Source organism: Acipenser ruthenus, chromosome 23, assembly GCF_902713425.1.
Source record: "Acipenser ruthenus chromosome 23, fAciRut3.2 maternal haplotype, whole genome shotgun sequence".
NCBI lineage: Eukaryota > Metazoa > Chordata > Actinopteri > Acipenseriformes > Acipenseridae > Acipenser > Acipenser ruthenus.
This window is the reverse complement of record NC_081211.1, coordinates 26,751,162-26,763,504: the sequence shown is the minus strand read 5'-3', so window position 1 is coordinate 26,763,504 and position 12,343 is coordinate 26,751,162. Positions and strand designations below refer to the sequence as shown.

The 12,343-nt window shown below is 40.3% G+C and overlaps 1 protein-coding gene across 4 annotated transcripts; it reads left to right on the top strand.

Annotated features, from left to right (window-relative positions):
* The first annotated feature begins 1,214 nt into the window (after positions 1 to 1,214).
* LOC131699662 (mothers against decapentaplegic homolog 5) lies at positions 1,215 to 8,864 on the top strand. Of its 4 annotated transcripts, none has more exons than XM_058997048.1 (7): positions 1,215 to 1,851; positions 3,453 to 4,336; positions 4,933 to 5,190; positions 6,092 to 6,202; positions 6,710 to 6,931; positions 7,466 to 7,722; positions 8,270 to 8,864. In XM_058997048.1, exons 2-7 carry the CDS (start codon positions 3,934 to 3,936, stop codon positions 8,411 to 8,413), a joined length of 1,395 nt encoding a protein of 464 aa, XP_058853031.1. In that variant the 5' UTR covers positions 1,215 to 1,851; positions 3,453 to 3,933; the 3' UTR covers positions 8,414 to 8,864. The 4 variants fall into 4 exon arrangements, with proteins under 4 accessions (XP_058853031.1, XP_058853028.1, XP_058853029.1 ...); XM_058997045.1 differs by having other exon boundaries at positions 6,089 to 6,202; XM_058997046.1 differs by lacking the exon at positions 1,215 to 1,851 and adding an exon at positions 1,863 to 2,079 and having other exon boundaries at positions 6,089 to 6,202.
* The last annotated feature ends 3,479 nt before the right edge of the window (positions 8,865 to 12,343 follow it).

The window sequence follows — 12,343 nt, the reverse complement described above, 5'->3', positions numbered from 1 at the left end:
TTCTAATCCTGGTATTCAAACACTGAACAACGGTTATGTCAACAGCAAAACTCTGCGCCAGTAGGCTGCAGCAGAGATAGCTGTATGTACATTAATATTCTGATTGCATGAGAGGAGCAGTTTGTTTGTTTTTTCTTTATCTGCAGCGTGTTAAAATGAAACCACCTGACACATTTCACTTGTGATTTCTGATGGTGGCGGCTGTAGCCAGTTCTGTACAACTAATCAATGTCCATGCCTCCCATTCCTCTATTGGGTATAGCGGCAAAACAGAGCCCGTGTTCCTCATCCTAGATAACAACGGGACATAGTCAAGGACTGTTTTTTTTATGTGTTCATAAACATTCTTTTAAGTTAAACAAAGCTGTAAAAAGGAATTTCAAACACGATTGAAATAAAAATGGGCTTAAAAAAAACAGTTCTTAAGTATTGTGAAGAGAGTAAATACAAAAATATTGTGCAGTAGTAGTGTATGCAGAAACTGCATATCAATATGCTTTTCTACCGCATTGTAGGCTACTGCTATAAAAAGCTTTATATAACTAAAAAAAAAAAAAAAAGAGTAAAGAAAATAGTTATGCCTTCTACAGTTAAGTGTTTAAAGTCTTGGTACACGCTGCAGAATGTAAATAAAACGTCATACTTCATGTATATTAGACTTAATTTACATTCTATTTACACCTTCATTTAAGTCCTCGGTATTACATATTAACAATAACTATTTCGACAACTTTGCTAACAGACATACATGTTTATATATATATATATATATATATATATATATATATATATATATATATATATATATATATATATATATATATATTAATCCCACACTCGTTCACTTTTTATTGGTTTAATTGCTGATAAGGCTTCATCGCTCGTGTGTGGATTTTTAAATGCCAGACGGAAAGGAGCCAAATTGTGACGTCACCCAGCCTGAGTACATCCTTCCACGGAATACAATAGAAACGCAGGCAGAGGGGTTGTATCCTTCCGCAGATTGCCACCCTATTAATGCATGCACAACCTTTCAGTTATAGAAGTTAGGCGGTGAGTTTTTTGTTTCAGTTCACTAATTTCAAATTAATTGGTACTCACGCAATTAGTCTATTACAATTCCGGACTTGGGTTCAACTAAACAATTAAATACATGGCTGGCTTTGGTTTTGTTTTTTTTGCCCAAGTGGTAATTAAGGCCTGCTTCTTTCACCGTTCATTTTACTTCCTGGTTGTTTTGCATACAGGAAATTAGATTCCAAGCAACCGAAAGGGCTCCTGGGAATTGTAGTTTTATGTAGGCGTAGCTTAGACACAGCGAATGCCTTCGACGCTTGTTGTAGCACTGATATTAATATCTGTTGACAGAATATGCGGGGGGATAAACATGATTCTGAACTAAATAAATATAAACAATAATATAACAGCGTTAGAAGAGAGGCACTCGATTTTTTATGGCAATGCTCCTATTTAATTCCTTGAACACTTGAAGACCAGCAAATCAAGTCACATTTGACCTCGCGTCCTTTTACTGCATTGTAACCGGAAAAAAATACTTTTAAATAGGGGTACCTGTTAACAAATAAAGCTCCCTCGCTGTTACTGACCGAGGTTTCTCCCTCGGTGTATGATTCCCTATCACTATCTCCCAAGCTCGACTGCAGAGTGCAATAATTAGGCGGAGGGATACGGGCTGCGGCGCTGCGCCTCCAGTCTCACTGACGCCAGCAGGATTCAGAAAGCAGCGAGGGAGGGGGAGACAGTAGGGAAAAAAAAGAAAAAAAACTCTATGCCGAGAAAAAAAAAACTACATAAAGAAACAACCAGGGAAGTTAAACCGCTTCCTAAAAGGTAGGAGATTTTATCAAACAACATTCCGCGTTAGCAGTAAAACGCGGCATTATTTAAAACCCACTAAAAACATTTTCTTTTCGGTTGGCGTTATAGTGATTGATAAACTTTTTTTTTTTCCTAAAACTTTAAAAGGGGGGTTGGAATGAGGAATCCGCGATCTGCAGACATGGCGTCAGTTCTTTTAGAATGATTTCTCGTTGATTTGAACTTGACTGTGTGTGTAGAGTAAGTCTGGGTTGTTTAACTTTATCTCATGCGTTCTGTTATAACTTGTTTTGTGTTACTCGTTTTTGTTGCTGTCCCACAAATGTCGTGAAGTGAACCTATTGTAATCGGGTTGGGTTTGATTATTTATTTATTTATTTATTTATTTATTTATTTATTTATTTTTGTCGAATTCCTATTTCGCTTGTTTAACTGAGTAACAACAAGACGCGTTACTTAGTCGGTATACAACGTTACGTGGACAGCATTTTAAAATCAATTTTCTGAGTGCTATGTTGAGATTGTGTGGGTGGATTTGTGTTAACAATTGTGCTGTTAGTACAGCAGTACTTGGGTTTAATGCAACGAGTACTGTGTGTTTTCATGAAAGTGAAACTCCGTCTTGTCGTGTCCTTTTCTGTGATCATTCTATTAATTCCACACTCGTTTCCTTTATTTTATTATTTCCATTTACAGTTAACTTGCTATAGTTTTCATTATGTTGTTGTCTGAAGTTAGTTAGCTTCGCACAGATGCAACTGAACTGAGTAACAAGCTGACCGATTTCAGGGATCATGCAACCGATTTGCACTAATTCTACAAAGTATCTGCTGTTGATCCACATCTACCATCGTATGGTCATGTTTACCAGTGACTACAATCCAAGATATATCGTGTAAGCACATTTATTATATCCCTCTGCGCTGGATGAATATCACAGACCAGGAGCTTTTCCTAAATTGGAAGACTCGCTTATATTTTTAAATGTAGAAAAACAGAAATCCAGTTTTGATTTAACTTGTTATGAATGCTAATAGCACATATTCGAGTTGTATTATGCTGACCTCATGATGCTTTTTGCTAGTAGGGCTAATGGTTGTCGGATTGCCAAGAGATTGCAATGAAACTTGATAAGCACAAACTGTGGAGTGCATCTTGTGTTGCATGTAGGCTCTGTCAGTAGCCTCACACTTGCATTTTAGAGACCAGCTTACTGAGTTGTTCTGAAACTTGAAATATATTTTTATTTTATTTGTTTTAGCAGGCAGAGCAGCTGCAAAAGAACAGACTTAAATAAATGTACCGACTACAACTGATTTTAAAGATTATCTGTATAATCTGGATAATTGTAATCAACGTTAAACATTCATGGTTGGTTTCACCGATCCCATATAGCACTAGCTCTGTGAAACCAGCCAAATATGAAACTGCCAGTAAACACAGTATAAAAAAAAAAATGGTTGCTATATCTATTTTCTCTCTTATGTATTAATATTGGGAACAAAAACAAGTTTTAAAATCAGTATTTAATAAATCATAGGTGAATGAAGTCGAAGACACAGTGTGTATGTCTCATGTGACACCACCTATCATTGTTCTGTTTGTTCTTACAGGTCTCTGAAGTGTGCACAAGACAACTGAACATACAGTATATTAACAATCTGATTCTCTGGTATGGGATAGACACCTGAATACAGGAAGAAGGAGGCCGAAGGATTGAAACAGTAGTCACTCTCTGTCATTTATACTGTGAATGGTTCCAGTCACCACAGAGTTTAAAAGTTGGCTCCATTTCACTTTGGCAGCTAGTTTTGGACTGTGTCACAAACACTCTTTGCCACTCTGGTTTCTCTGGCCATTTCATTTTGGATGTGTTCAGCTACAGTTGATCTTACAAACCTTCACCAACTAGCTGACCCACTAGAAGGAGTCTATTCTGGACAGACTGTGCATACAACTCAAGAAAATAAACTGGCAAGAATTTTGACTGTGTTAAGAGGAAAACCCTTGGAGGGGAAACACCTTGCTTTGTTTTTTTTTTTTTTTTTCTGATCTTTGCCAAATTTACTGCAGGTCCTAACTGTGGTTCCGACCATGACGACAATGTCCAGCCTGTTCTCTTTCACCAGCCCCGCAGTGAAGCGGCTTTTGGGGTGGAAGCAGGGGGATGAAGAGGAGAAGTGGGCTGAGAAAGCTGTCGACGCTCTGGTTAAGAAGCTGAAAAAGAAGAAAGGTGCCATGGAAGACCTGGAGAAGGCGCTGAGTAGCCCCGGACAGCCCTCAAAATGCGTCACCATCCCTCGCTCCCTGGACGGCCGACTCCAGGTGTCCCACCGCAAGGGCCTTCCCCATGTGATCTACTGCCGCGTCTGGCGCTGGCCTGACCTCCAGAGCCACCATGAGCTCAAGCCCCTTGAGGTGTGCGAGTATCCCTTTGGTTCCAAGCAGAAGGATGTCTGCATCAATCCTTACCACTACAAACGAGTGGAGAGCCCAGGTACGTACAAGGTGAGGTGGGGCAAAGGGTTTTCAGCCCCAGTCCTGTCCACTGAGGCTGTTGGAAATGTCACAGCCTTTTGCACTGATCCAGAGAACTGCTTGAAAACTTCCAAGGACATTCTTTAGCACAGTTAATTGAGCGTCAGAATCTGGGAGTAAGTGGAGGTCCCCTGTCTGTCCGTCCACATATCCGTTTTCATTTGTGAGAAATGGTTTGGACGTTGTTTTATATCTCCAGTCATGGCCGGGGATATATGTCACTGAAGTTTTTGTTTTTTCATAATAACAGCGTGATCACTTGCCCACCTTTTCTTTTGCTGTAGATATTTTTATTCTTCGGTATTATCTTCGATTTGGATAATGCACATATTTCTGCTGATGGCTAGATAAAAAGTTACTACTGCTTCCTGCTGCATAATCACTATCTGCAGTCAAATCATGTGACCTACAGCTAATGTACCATGATGTAGTAGTTTGTAGCTTTGTAGCTGATATATTTGCATATCTTTTAAATTTGGTAAAAGAACCTGAAAATCCTTTTCAACTATTATTCGCTCTATTGTTAATGTAACCGTCTCGCTCTTCCTATTTCAGTGTTGCCTCCGGTGCTGGTGCCCAGGCACAGTGAGTTTAACGCACAGCTCAGCCTTCTGGTCCAGTTCCGCAACCTGAGCCACAACGAACCCCACATGCCTCACAACGTCACCTTCCCGGAGTCCTTTCAGCAGCACAGCGGGAGCAACTCCTTCTCCATCTCGCCCAACTCCCCCTACCCACCGTCCCCTGCCAGCAGTGGCCCCTACCCCAACTCCCCTGCCAGCTCAGGGCCCTCCAGCCCCTTCCAGCTGCCAGGTTATTACATGTTTCTGTTTTAATAGAAGTTAGTGCTGGGACGAATACTCAAACAGTGCATGCAATGTATTTATCAGCTAATAATGACCGTGTTTGTATTCGTACTTACTGGAGAACAGAGTTGATCAATTACATCTGAAATAAATAACACACATTCTGCGGTACGGAGAAGTATCTGCCTGTCTCTCCCTCCCTCTTCTTTAATAGGGATATTGATGGGATGCTGGGTACGTTTTGAAAGAATATCCAAACATGACAAACTTATGTTCATCCTAGCAGCACTATTAAATACAAAACACTAAACCAAAGACTAGACAAGACATTTGTAGCATGTTGCAAATTACAGTGAGTACAGAGTGGTACAGTAACATGTAAACAAGTCCCTGCTGAGTTTTGGTCTTTAAAATGCAGCTGTAATTTCCCTTTGCATGTCAAAGGGTACATCTGATTTCACAAAAACAAACAATCTACAGATTGGAAAGGCAGTAGAATGTTATTTAAGTTATTTTTCTATGAAGAATTTAACAATTTTAATTCTGTATCACATTCTCATATAAAAGCATGTGATCAAGTTCATGTACTGTGGCACTGCACATGCAGTAGGTCATGGAGAAACAGCACTTTGTGTTACAGGGGGCACTGTCCGCTGTTAGTTATGTGTTCTGTCATTGTCCTTGATTGTTTATCTGTTGCTTCTCCTTCATGGTCTTTTGACTGACCACATACAAGAAGACTTCTTTTGTCTTGGAAAACCTGCATGTTCTAGAAACACCATCTTGTGGTCTATTTTAGACACACACACACTTTCATGTATTTCATCTTGAAGAAACAAATAATTGTTTTCACTGTTGTGAGTTGGAATCTGACTTAATGGCTTTCTTTGTGCTTCTCCCTCCAGCAGATACTCCACCCCCTGCCTACATGCCTCCAGATGACCAGATGTGTCAGGATAGCTCCCAGTCAATGGAAACAGGGAACAGCAGCACTATCCCAGTGAACATGCCCAGGGGAGGTGAGAGACAGGCAGCATCATTGTGAGGGGTATATCTGCAGTACCGGAGACAGTCCTCCCTGCACCCAACCGTACGCGATAAAACCCTGCTTGCATTAGTAATACAACAAATATTCATTGGAAACATGTGGATTGCATATTTAGAAACCATTTTATATACAGCAGTACAGCACATTTTAAATAATAAACATCTGTATAAAAACTAAGTGCACCGCAATCTTTATAAGTTAAAAGAAAGCTTTGCTTTCATTGTGAAAGCAATCGATCAGCACTACAGTTTTGAGAGACTCTTCTATTAACACGTCACTTCATCCACGTTGGTGTGTATGGTTGGTGGCTGAGACACATGGTGCTGTTGAGAAGGAGGCAACAATACACCATCGGCATCAGCAAGCAAGACTGCAAGATATTCATACTGAGCAGGAATGCTTAGCAGGGCACACTTGGACTTGTGTCATGGCATAGTGGAATCTGCAGAGTAACAGTCTCCTGTCTGTTCCCTTGCAGGTATGCAGCCAGTGGAGTATGTGGAGCCGAAGTACTGGTGTTCCATTGTGTATTACGAGCTGAATAACAGAGTGGGAGAGGCCTTCTATGCTTCTTCCACCAGCGTGCTGGTTGATGGCTTCACAGACCCCTCTAACAACAAGAACCGATTCTGCCTGGGCCTGCTGTCCAACGTCAACCGCAACTCCACAATCGAGAACACCCGGCGCCACATCGGCAAAGGTTAGCATCCAGGTGCCGAATAAATCGGATCACCACGTTCATCTGTTACTGTTCAGGCCAGAGTACCTTGTTCTATACACGTATTATAATGATGAAAAAAGCTGGTCTCAGCAGATCAGATTTATTTTTTAATTGACAATTCTCCCTCTTTCCCTATGTTGCTTTTAGTTTCTCAGTTTCTTATTAGTCGGTTTGATGTTAGTTATCAGTCTCTGTAAGGGAAGTGTCTGTTCCATTTTCTTATTGTAATTCACAGCTGTTCCCTTAAACATGTAACCCACACTGATGACGCAGACTCTCTTCTTTCTTGACTGTCAATTGAGTTGTTACAGCAGGGTAAAAAGCAATAAATACCTCTCAATCAGGGCAATTACCCCATAGCTGCTTTAGACCTAAACACTGCCATGCATGAGGCATTATAGGCAAAGTTCAGTAATGCTGTTGTAGTACAGTATATGTTTGTGACCCCTCTTCCACTCCCAACACCCACAAATACTGAGCGGTGTCCCTAACTGCCTTCTTGCTGCTGTACAGGAGTTCACCTTTACTATGTCGGTGGAGAGGTCTATGCCGAGTGCCTGAGTGACACCAGCATCTTCGTTCAGAGCAGAAACTGCAACTACCACCACGGCTTCCACCCCACCACTGTGTGCAAGATCCCCAGCGGCTGCAGCCTCAAGATCTTCAATAACCAGGAGTTTGCGCAGCTGCTGGCTCAGTCTGTGAACGATGGCTTTGAGGCCGTCTACGAGCTCACCAAGATGTGCACTATCCGCATGAGCTTCGTCAAGGTAACCGTGCCATCAGCTGGGTGATACAGAGAACATTCACGTTGCTGCTGGTTTGAACAGCTCGACACTGAGAACTACCCCCCAAAACTAAAAACAAAAAGAGAACATCGGCGACTTCTATTGATTTTACATTCACTTAACACTTTACTATGTTATTTTGATAGAGGTGCTATGGGCAGTGGGCACTGTGCTTGGAATGTATTTGAAAAGTTCTGAGGGTGCCCCCCCAACAAAACTCCCAAATACATTTGGGCAATACTACAAAGAAGCATGAAAGTCAACTCTCCATACTGTGTTTTAAATTAAACAGTTTTTGACCATCTACAACCCCCCTCCCCCTAAATGTAAAACAAACAACAACAAAGTGTCATTTTGCTTTAGACCCATGCCTGATGATGCACCAAGTGATACGTTCTTTTGTGTTTTGCATTTACGTTTTTATAAATTGGAGAACAGATGCGTGGGGTGGGTTGTTATTGGCATACTCAAGGTGACCATGTTCGAAAGTTTTTGCCTAATATTTGTATTCAATATGAATCTTTTTCAGGGCTGGGGAGCAGAATATCACCGTCAGGACGTCACCAGCACCCCCTGTTGGATTGAAGTTCATCTCCATGGCTCCCTCCAGTGGCTGGATAAAGTACTGACACAGATGGGCTCCCCTCTTAACCCTATCTCATCAGTCTCCTAATAAATGTGTGGGATGGGGGCTACCTTTTTATTAGCTTATTCTTCTTTCCCTCCCCCCCCCCCCAATACAAAGTTTGACTATTAAACAAAAAAAACTATGGGTCTATAAGGCTGAACTATTTCAGCTGCCTAAGAAATGACTTTTTACCTAGAAGGCAGCGTAAATAAAATAAAAATAAATTCACTGGAGACCAGTATTCTTGCAGTGGTATACCGTTGTGGCACTGAGCCTGTGTGGAATTCGGTTGGAGACGCCTGCAGGACCGGGGGACTGGTTGGATTATTATTGTGTGTGTGCGCGTGAGTGTTTTTCAATATCAATCTACATTTAAGAGACACTATTGTAGTACTATCCCTAATACACCCAGAGCGCATCGGCTTTTTGTCCTTTTCTGTAACACAGAATGCAAATAAGATGACTTCTTTTAAATAAAGTCGGTCTTAAACATTTAGATTTCTCAGAGATGGTTTTTTGTTATTTTTGATTTAATGATTGGTGGAAATTTTGTTTTTATGATTTATTAGTTGGTCATGTTTTTGTTTTGGACACTCCACAAGAGCTGGTGGAATTAAAACTGGATACTGGGGCATCATGATACCTTCCAGACAGCTGTGACTTTGGCCTGATTTATTGAAGCTTGATTTGCACTTTCATGTAGAGAGCTACAATGACTCTGCTCCCTTCTGTCTAGTACAGCCTGCAAGCGGGTGTACTGCTTTGTTTTCGATGGATAATGTTCAGATAATATGTCTTTGTAAATACCTCTATATCAGGGGTTCTCAAATCCGGTCCTGGGGGCCCCCTGTGTCTTCTGGTTTTCATTCCAACTGAGCTCTCAATCACTTAACTAAACCCTTAATTGAATTAATAGTTAGCTTAATTAGACCTTTTTAAATTGTTTTCAGCTCTTACAGTTGCAGAGTTCAAGTTACTTATAAAATGTTGTAGCTAACTTGAAATCTGCAACTGTTTTAAGAGCTGAAAACAAGTAAAAAGGTCTAATTAAGCAAATGATCAGTTCAATTAAGGGTCTAGTTAAGTGACTGAGAGCTCAGTTGGAATGAAAACCAGCAGACACGGGGGTCCCCAGGCCCGAGTTTGAGAAGCCCTGATCTACATGCTCCTTTAGAAAATTCATAGTCTCCTATATGGCTTCTTTATTGCTATCCAGTCTAGATGCATGCACCCCCTTTCTAGCTGTCTGTCCATTTAGATAGCTACTTCTTTGCAATCTTTCAGCCTCTTGCTGTACTTTTCTTTACCCATGACGTTTAAACCATAACGCTTTTAATATTGCTAACCATTTAGTCTTTGACATTTAAACTCTAGAAATCTAATTTAAAGTCTAAACATGTAGGAAATGAAACTGAAAACAACACCCCTATTATACTGGCTTAACTTGCAGAGCTATACATATCTAAAACAGGTCTGGCAGTGAGATAGGAGCCTATTTTAATGGTCTAAACAAATGCTCTTTCAATGAATGCGAGCTCTGCAGCCTGTACTAGAGACTGTACTCCAAAGCTCTTTCTCACCACCACTGTTAGAGGCAGCAGCTCACTCTTATCTGTGATCAGATGACAGTTATTTACTGTTTCACAAATGAAGAGCTCCTATTGGCTGCAGCCATGTATGGCACTAGGGGAACTTCCCCCACAACTTTGGCAGGATATAATCAAATAAACCATAAGCTTAAATATAATCAGACGCTAAAGCAAAACTTATAAGAAACTAAACAAAGCATGTCTTCTAGTGCCTAGTGTTGCAAAGACCTTATAGCAACGGTGACATACACATTTTCAGAGAACTTTTCACTTTCATGAAATGTATTTGCTTACGATTGTAAGTCGCCCTGTATAAGGGCGTCTGCTAAGAAATAAATAATAATAATAATAATAATAATAATAATAATAATAATAATAGAGTTCTAATGTTGGGTCTAGTTGTTCTGCATTTCCGTTACACTGCTTGTATAATGCATTCCTGCCACACGATGTCACTGTTGCATGCTCTGTTAGAGGAAGAGTTTGAAGGTAGAACTAGAATTCAAATGATTGAGTAGAATAATTCCATATACGAATGGGTAGCAGTAAAAGCTTTATAAAAACAAAGAAAGGTTTTATTAAAGTCCACGTTGCAGCTGCCAGGTTTATTTGACCCCTTTCCCCATGGTAAATTAACACGAATAGTTTTTTCGATGTTTGTGCTATACAATTGCCATGCTTACCAGAAGTGTTTTTGGAAATAAGTGTTTTGTAAATAATAAAAAATGATCTAAAAAATCCAGAGAGGGCGCCAAACATCACCAAATCGAGTGATTTGTTACACTAAACATTGCACTTTAGCAACAAATACTTAACACTGATTTTTGACAGATGTAAATCGGGCCGATACGACTAAATGGCTTAGATTCTGCATTGAAGCTTATTCTAGTTCATAGTGTCGCATTGATGCAGTTTTGCAGGGCGTATGAAAGGTATGGGTTAAACTCCCAACGGTGCGTGTCCATTTCTCCACCCGTGTTCCTCTGGAGAGAGTAATAAAAAGTAGTGGATGCCAAAAACGATTTGTGAATGAGATTCCCAAGAGCATCCTTCCTGTGTAACCCATGGTACTTCCAACGTCCACGCTAGTTACAAAATGAGATAAAGATGCGTGTGACCTCACACAAACACAACTGAAGAAGGGAACAATGGCGGCGTTTACATGCACAAGGCATGACAGGCTTCCTCACGACGTGTTTGCCGTACTTTTCAGGAAATTCGTTGCTTTGCAGTTCTGATTTAGGAAGAAAAACCGGCCGTACCAATGCAGATTACTCAATTTATAGTCATTTAGGGGAGGAATAGAACGACTGACTCGTGAGGAGAGCTTCATGCGTTGCCATGAAGATTAAAACATTTAACAAGAGAAATGAATTGACGTGTTGTCGCGCACATTCCGAATTACACCGCGCATTAGCTACTTATTTTGTATGGATACCTTTCCACACACGCACACACATCTAAAAGTTGAATTTCATTAACACAAGAACCGCCTTTTACAATATTATTTTGAATATAACCAACAATATTCTATTTTTTATATACAAGCCTGTTATCTCTACTGGACCTTGCAGCCATCAGTTACTTCGTTTTGTACAATGAATGCACCAGGGAAAATATCAGTAGGAGAGATTTAATCTTGAAGCTAGCCACAGCGCTTCGGCAGAAACATTTCGATCAGAAAACTGCAGGCTGCAGCAGCTCTGCAGCAGCTCAACCTGGACGTGACACACACACACACACACACACACACACACACACACACACACACACACACACACACACACACACACACACACACACACAAGAGAAATCATATGTTACTTTCGTTTTAGATTAAAAACTACTTTTGTTTTTACAGTTTTGTATGTACATCAACTTGAAACACTAGTTTCTTTTGATATGTTTACTTTATTATAGTTTTTTTCATTTTTTGAAGTAGTGTTTTATATGTGGTAAGTTAGAAAATAAACCCTTTTGTTTTTAATTGTTCATTTAAATACGGCGTTTCGGCTGTGCAGATGTTTGATATGATTTGCTTGAATAAAACTTTTGAGTTGTATCCAATAGTTTGTCTTTCATTTTAATATTGATGATGTTTAAAACGTACTGTGATAATGACTGCCGTCGGCGGTTGTAGGTATGAGTATAAGCGCGGCGGTTCTAGTGTTAAAAGTATTCCGTAAATGTCAATTGTGTGTGTGTGTGTGTGTTTGTTTTGTACGGCCTTTTTGCTGGAGATTACGTGGGATTAAGTCAGAAGAAGGGGATCTTGACTGCTGAAATCTCATGAGCCACGAGCACGATTCCTGCCCCGGTTTACATGGGTTTTTACTTCTATTTTTATCGTGAGAAAGCGATTGACCCTGCCCTTAAAGTCGCGCTG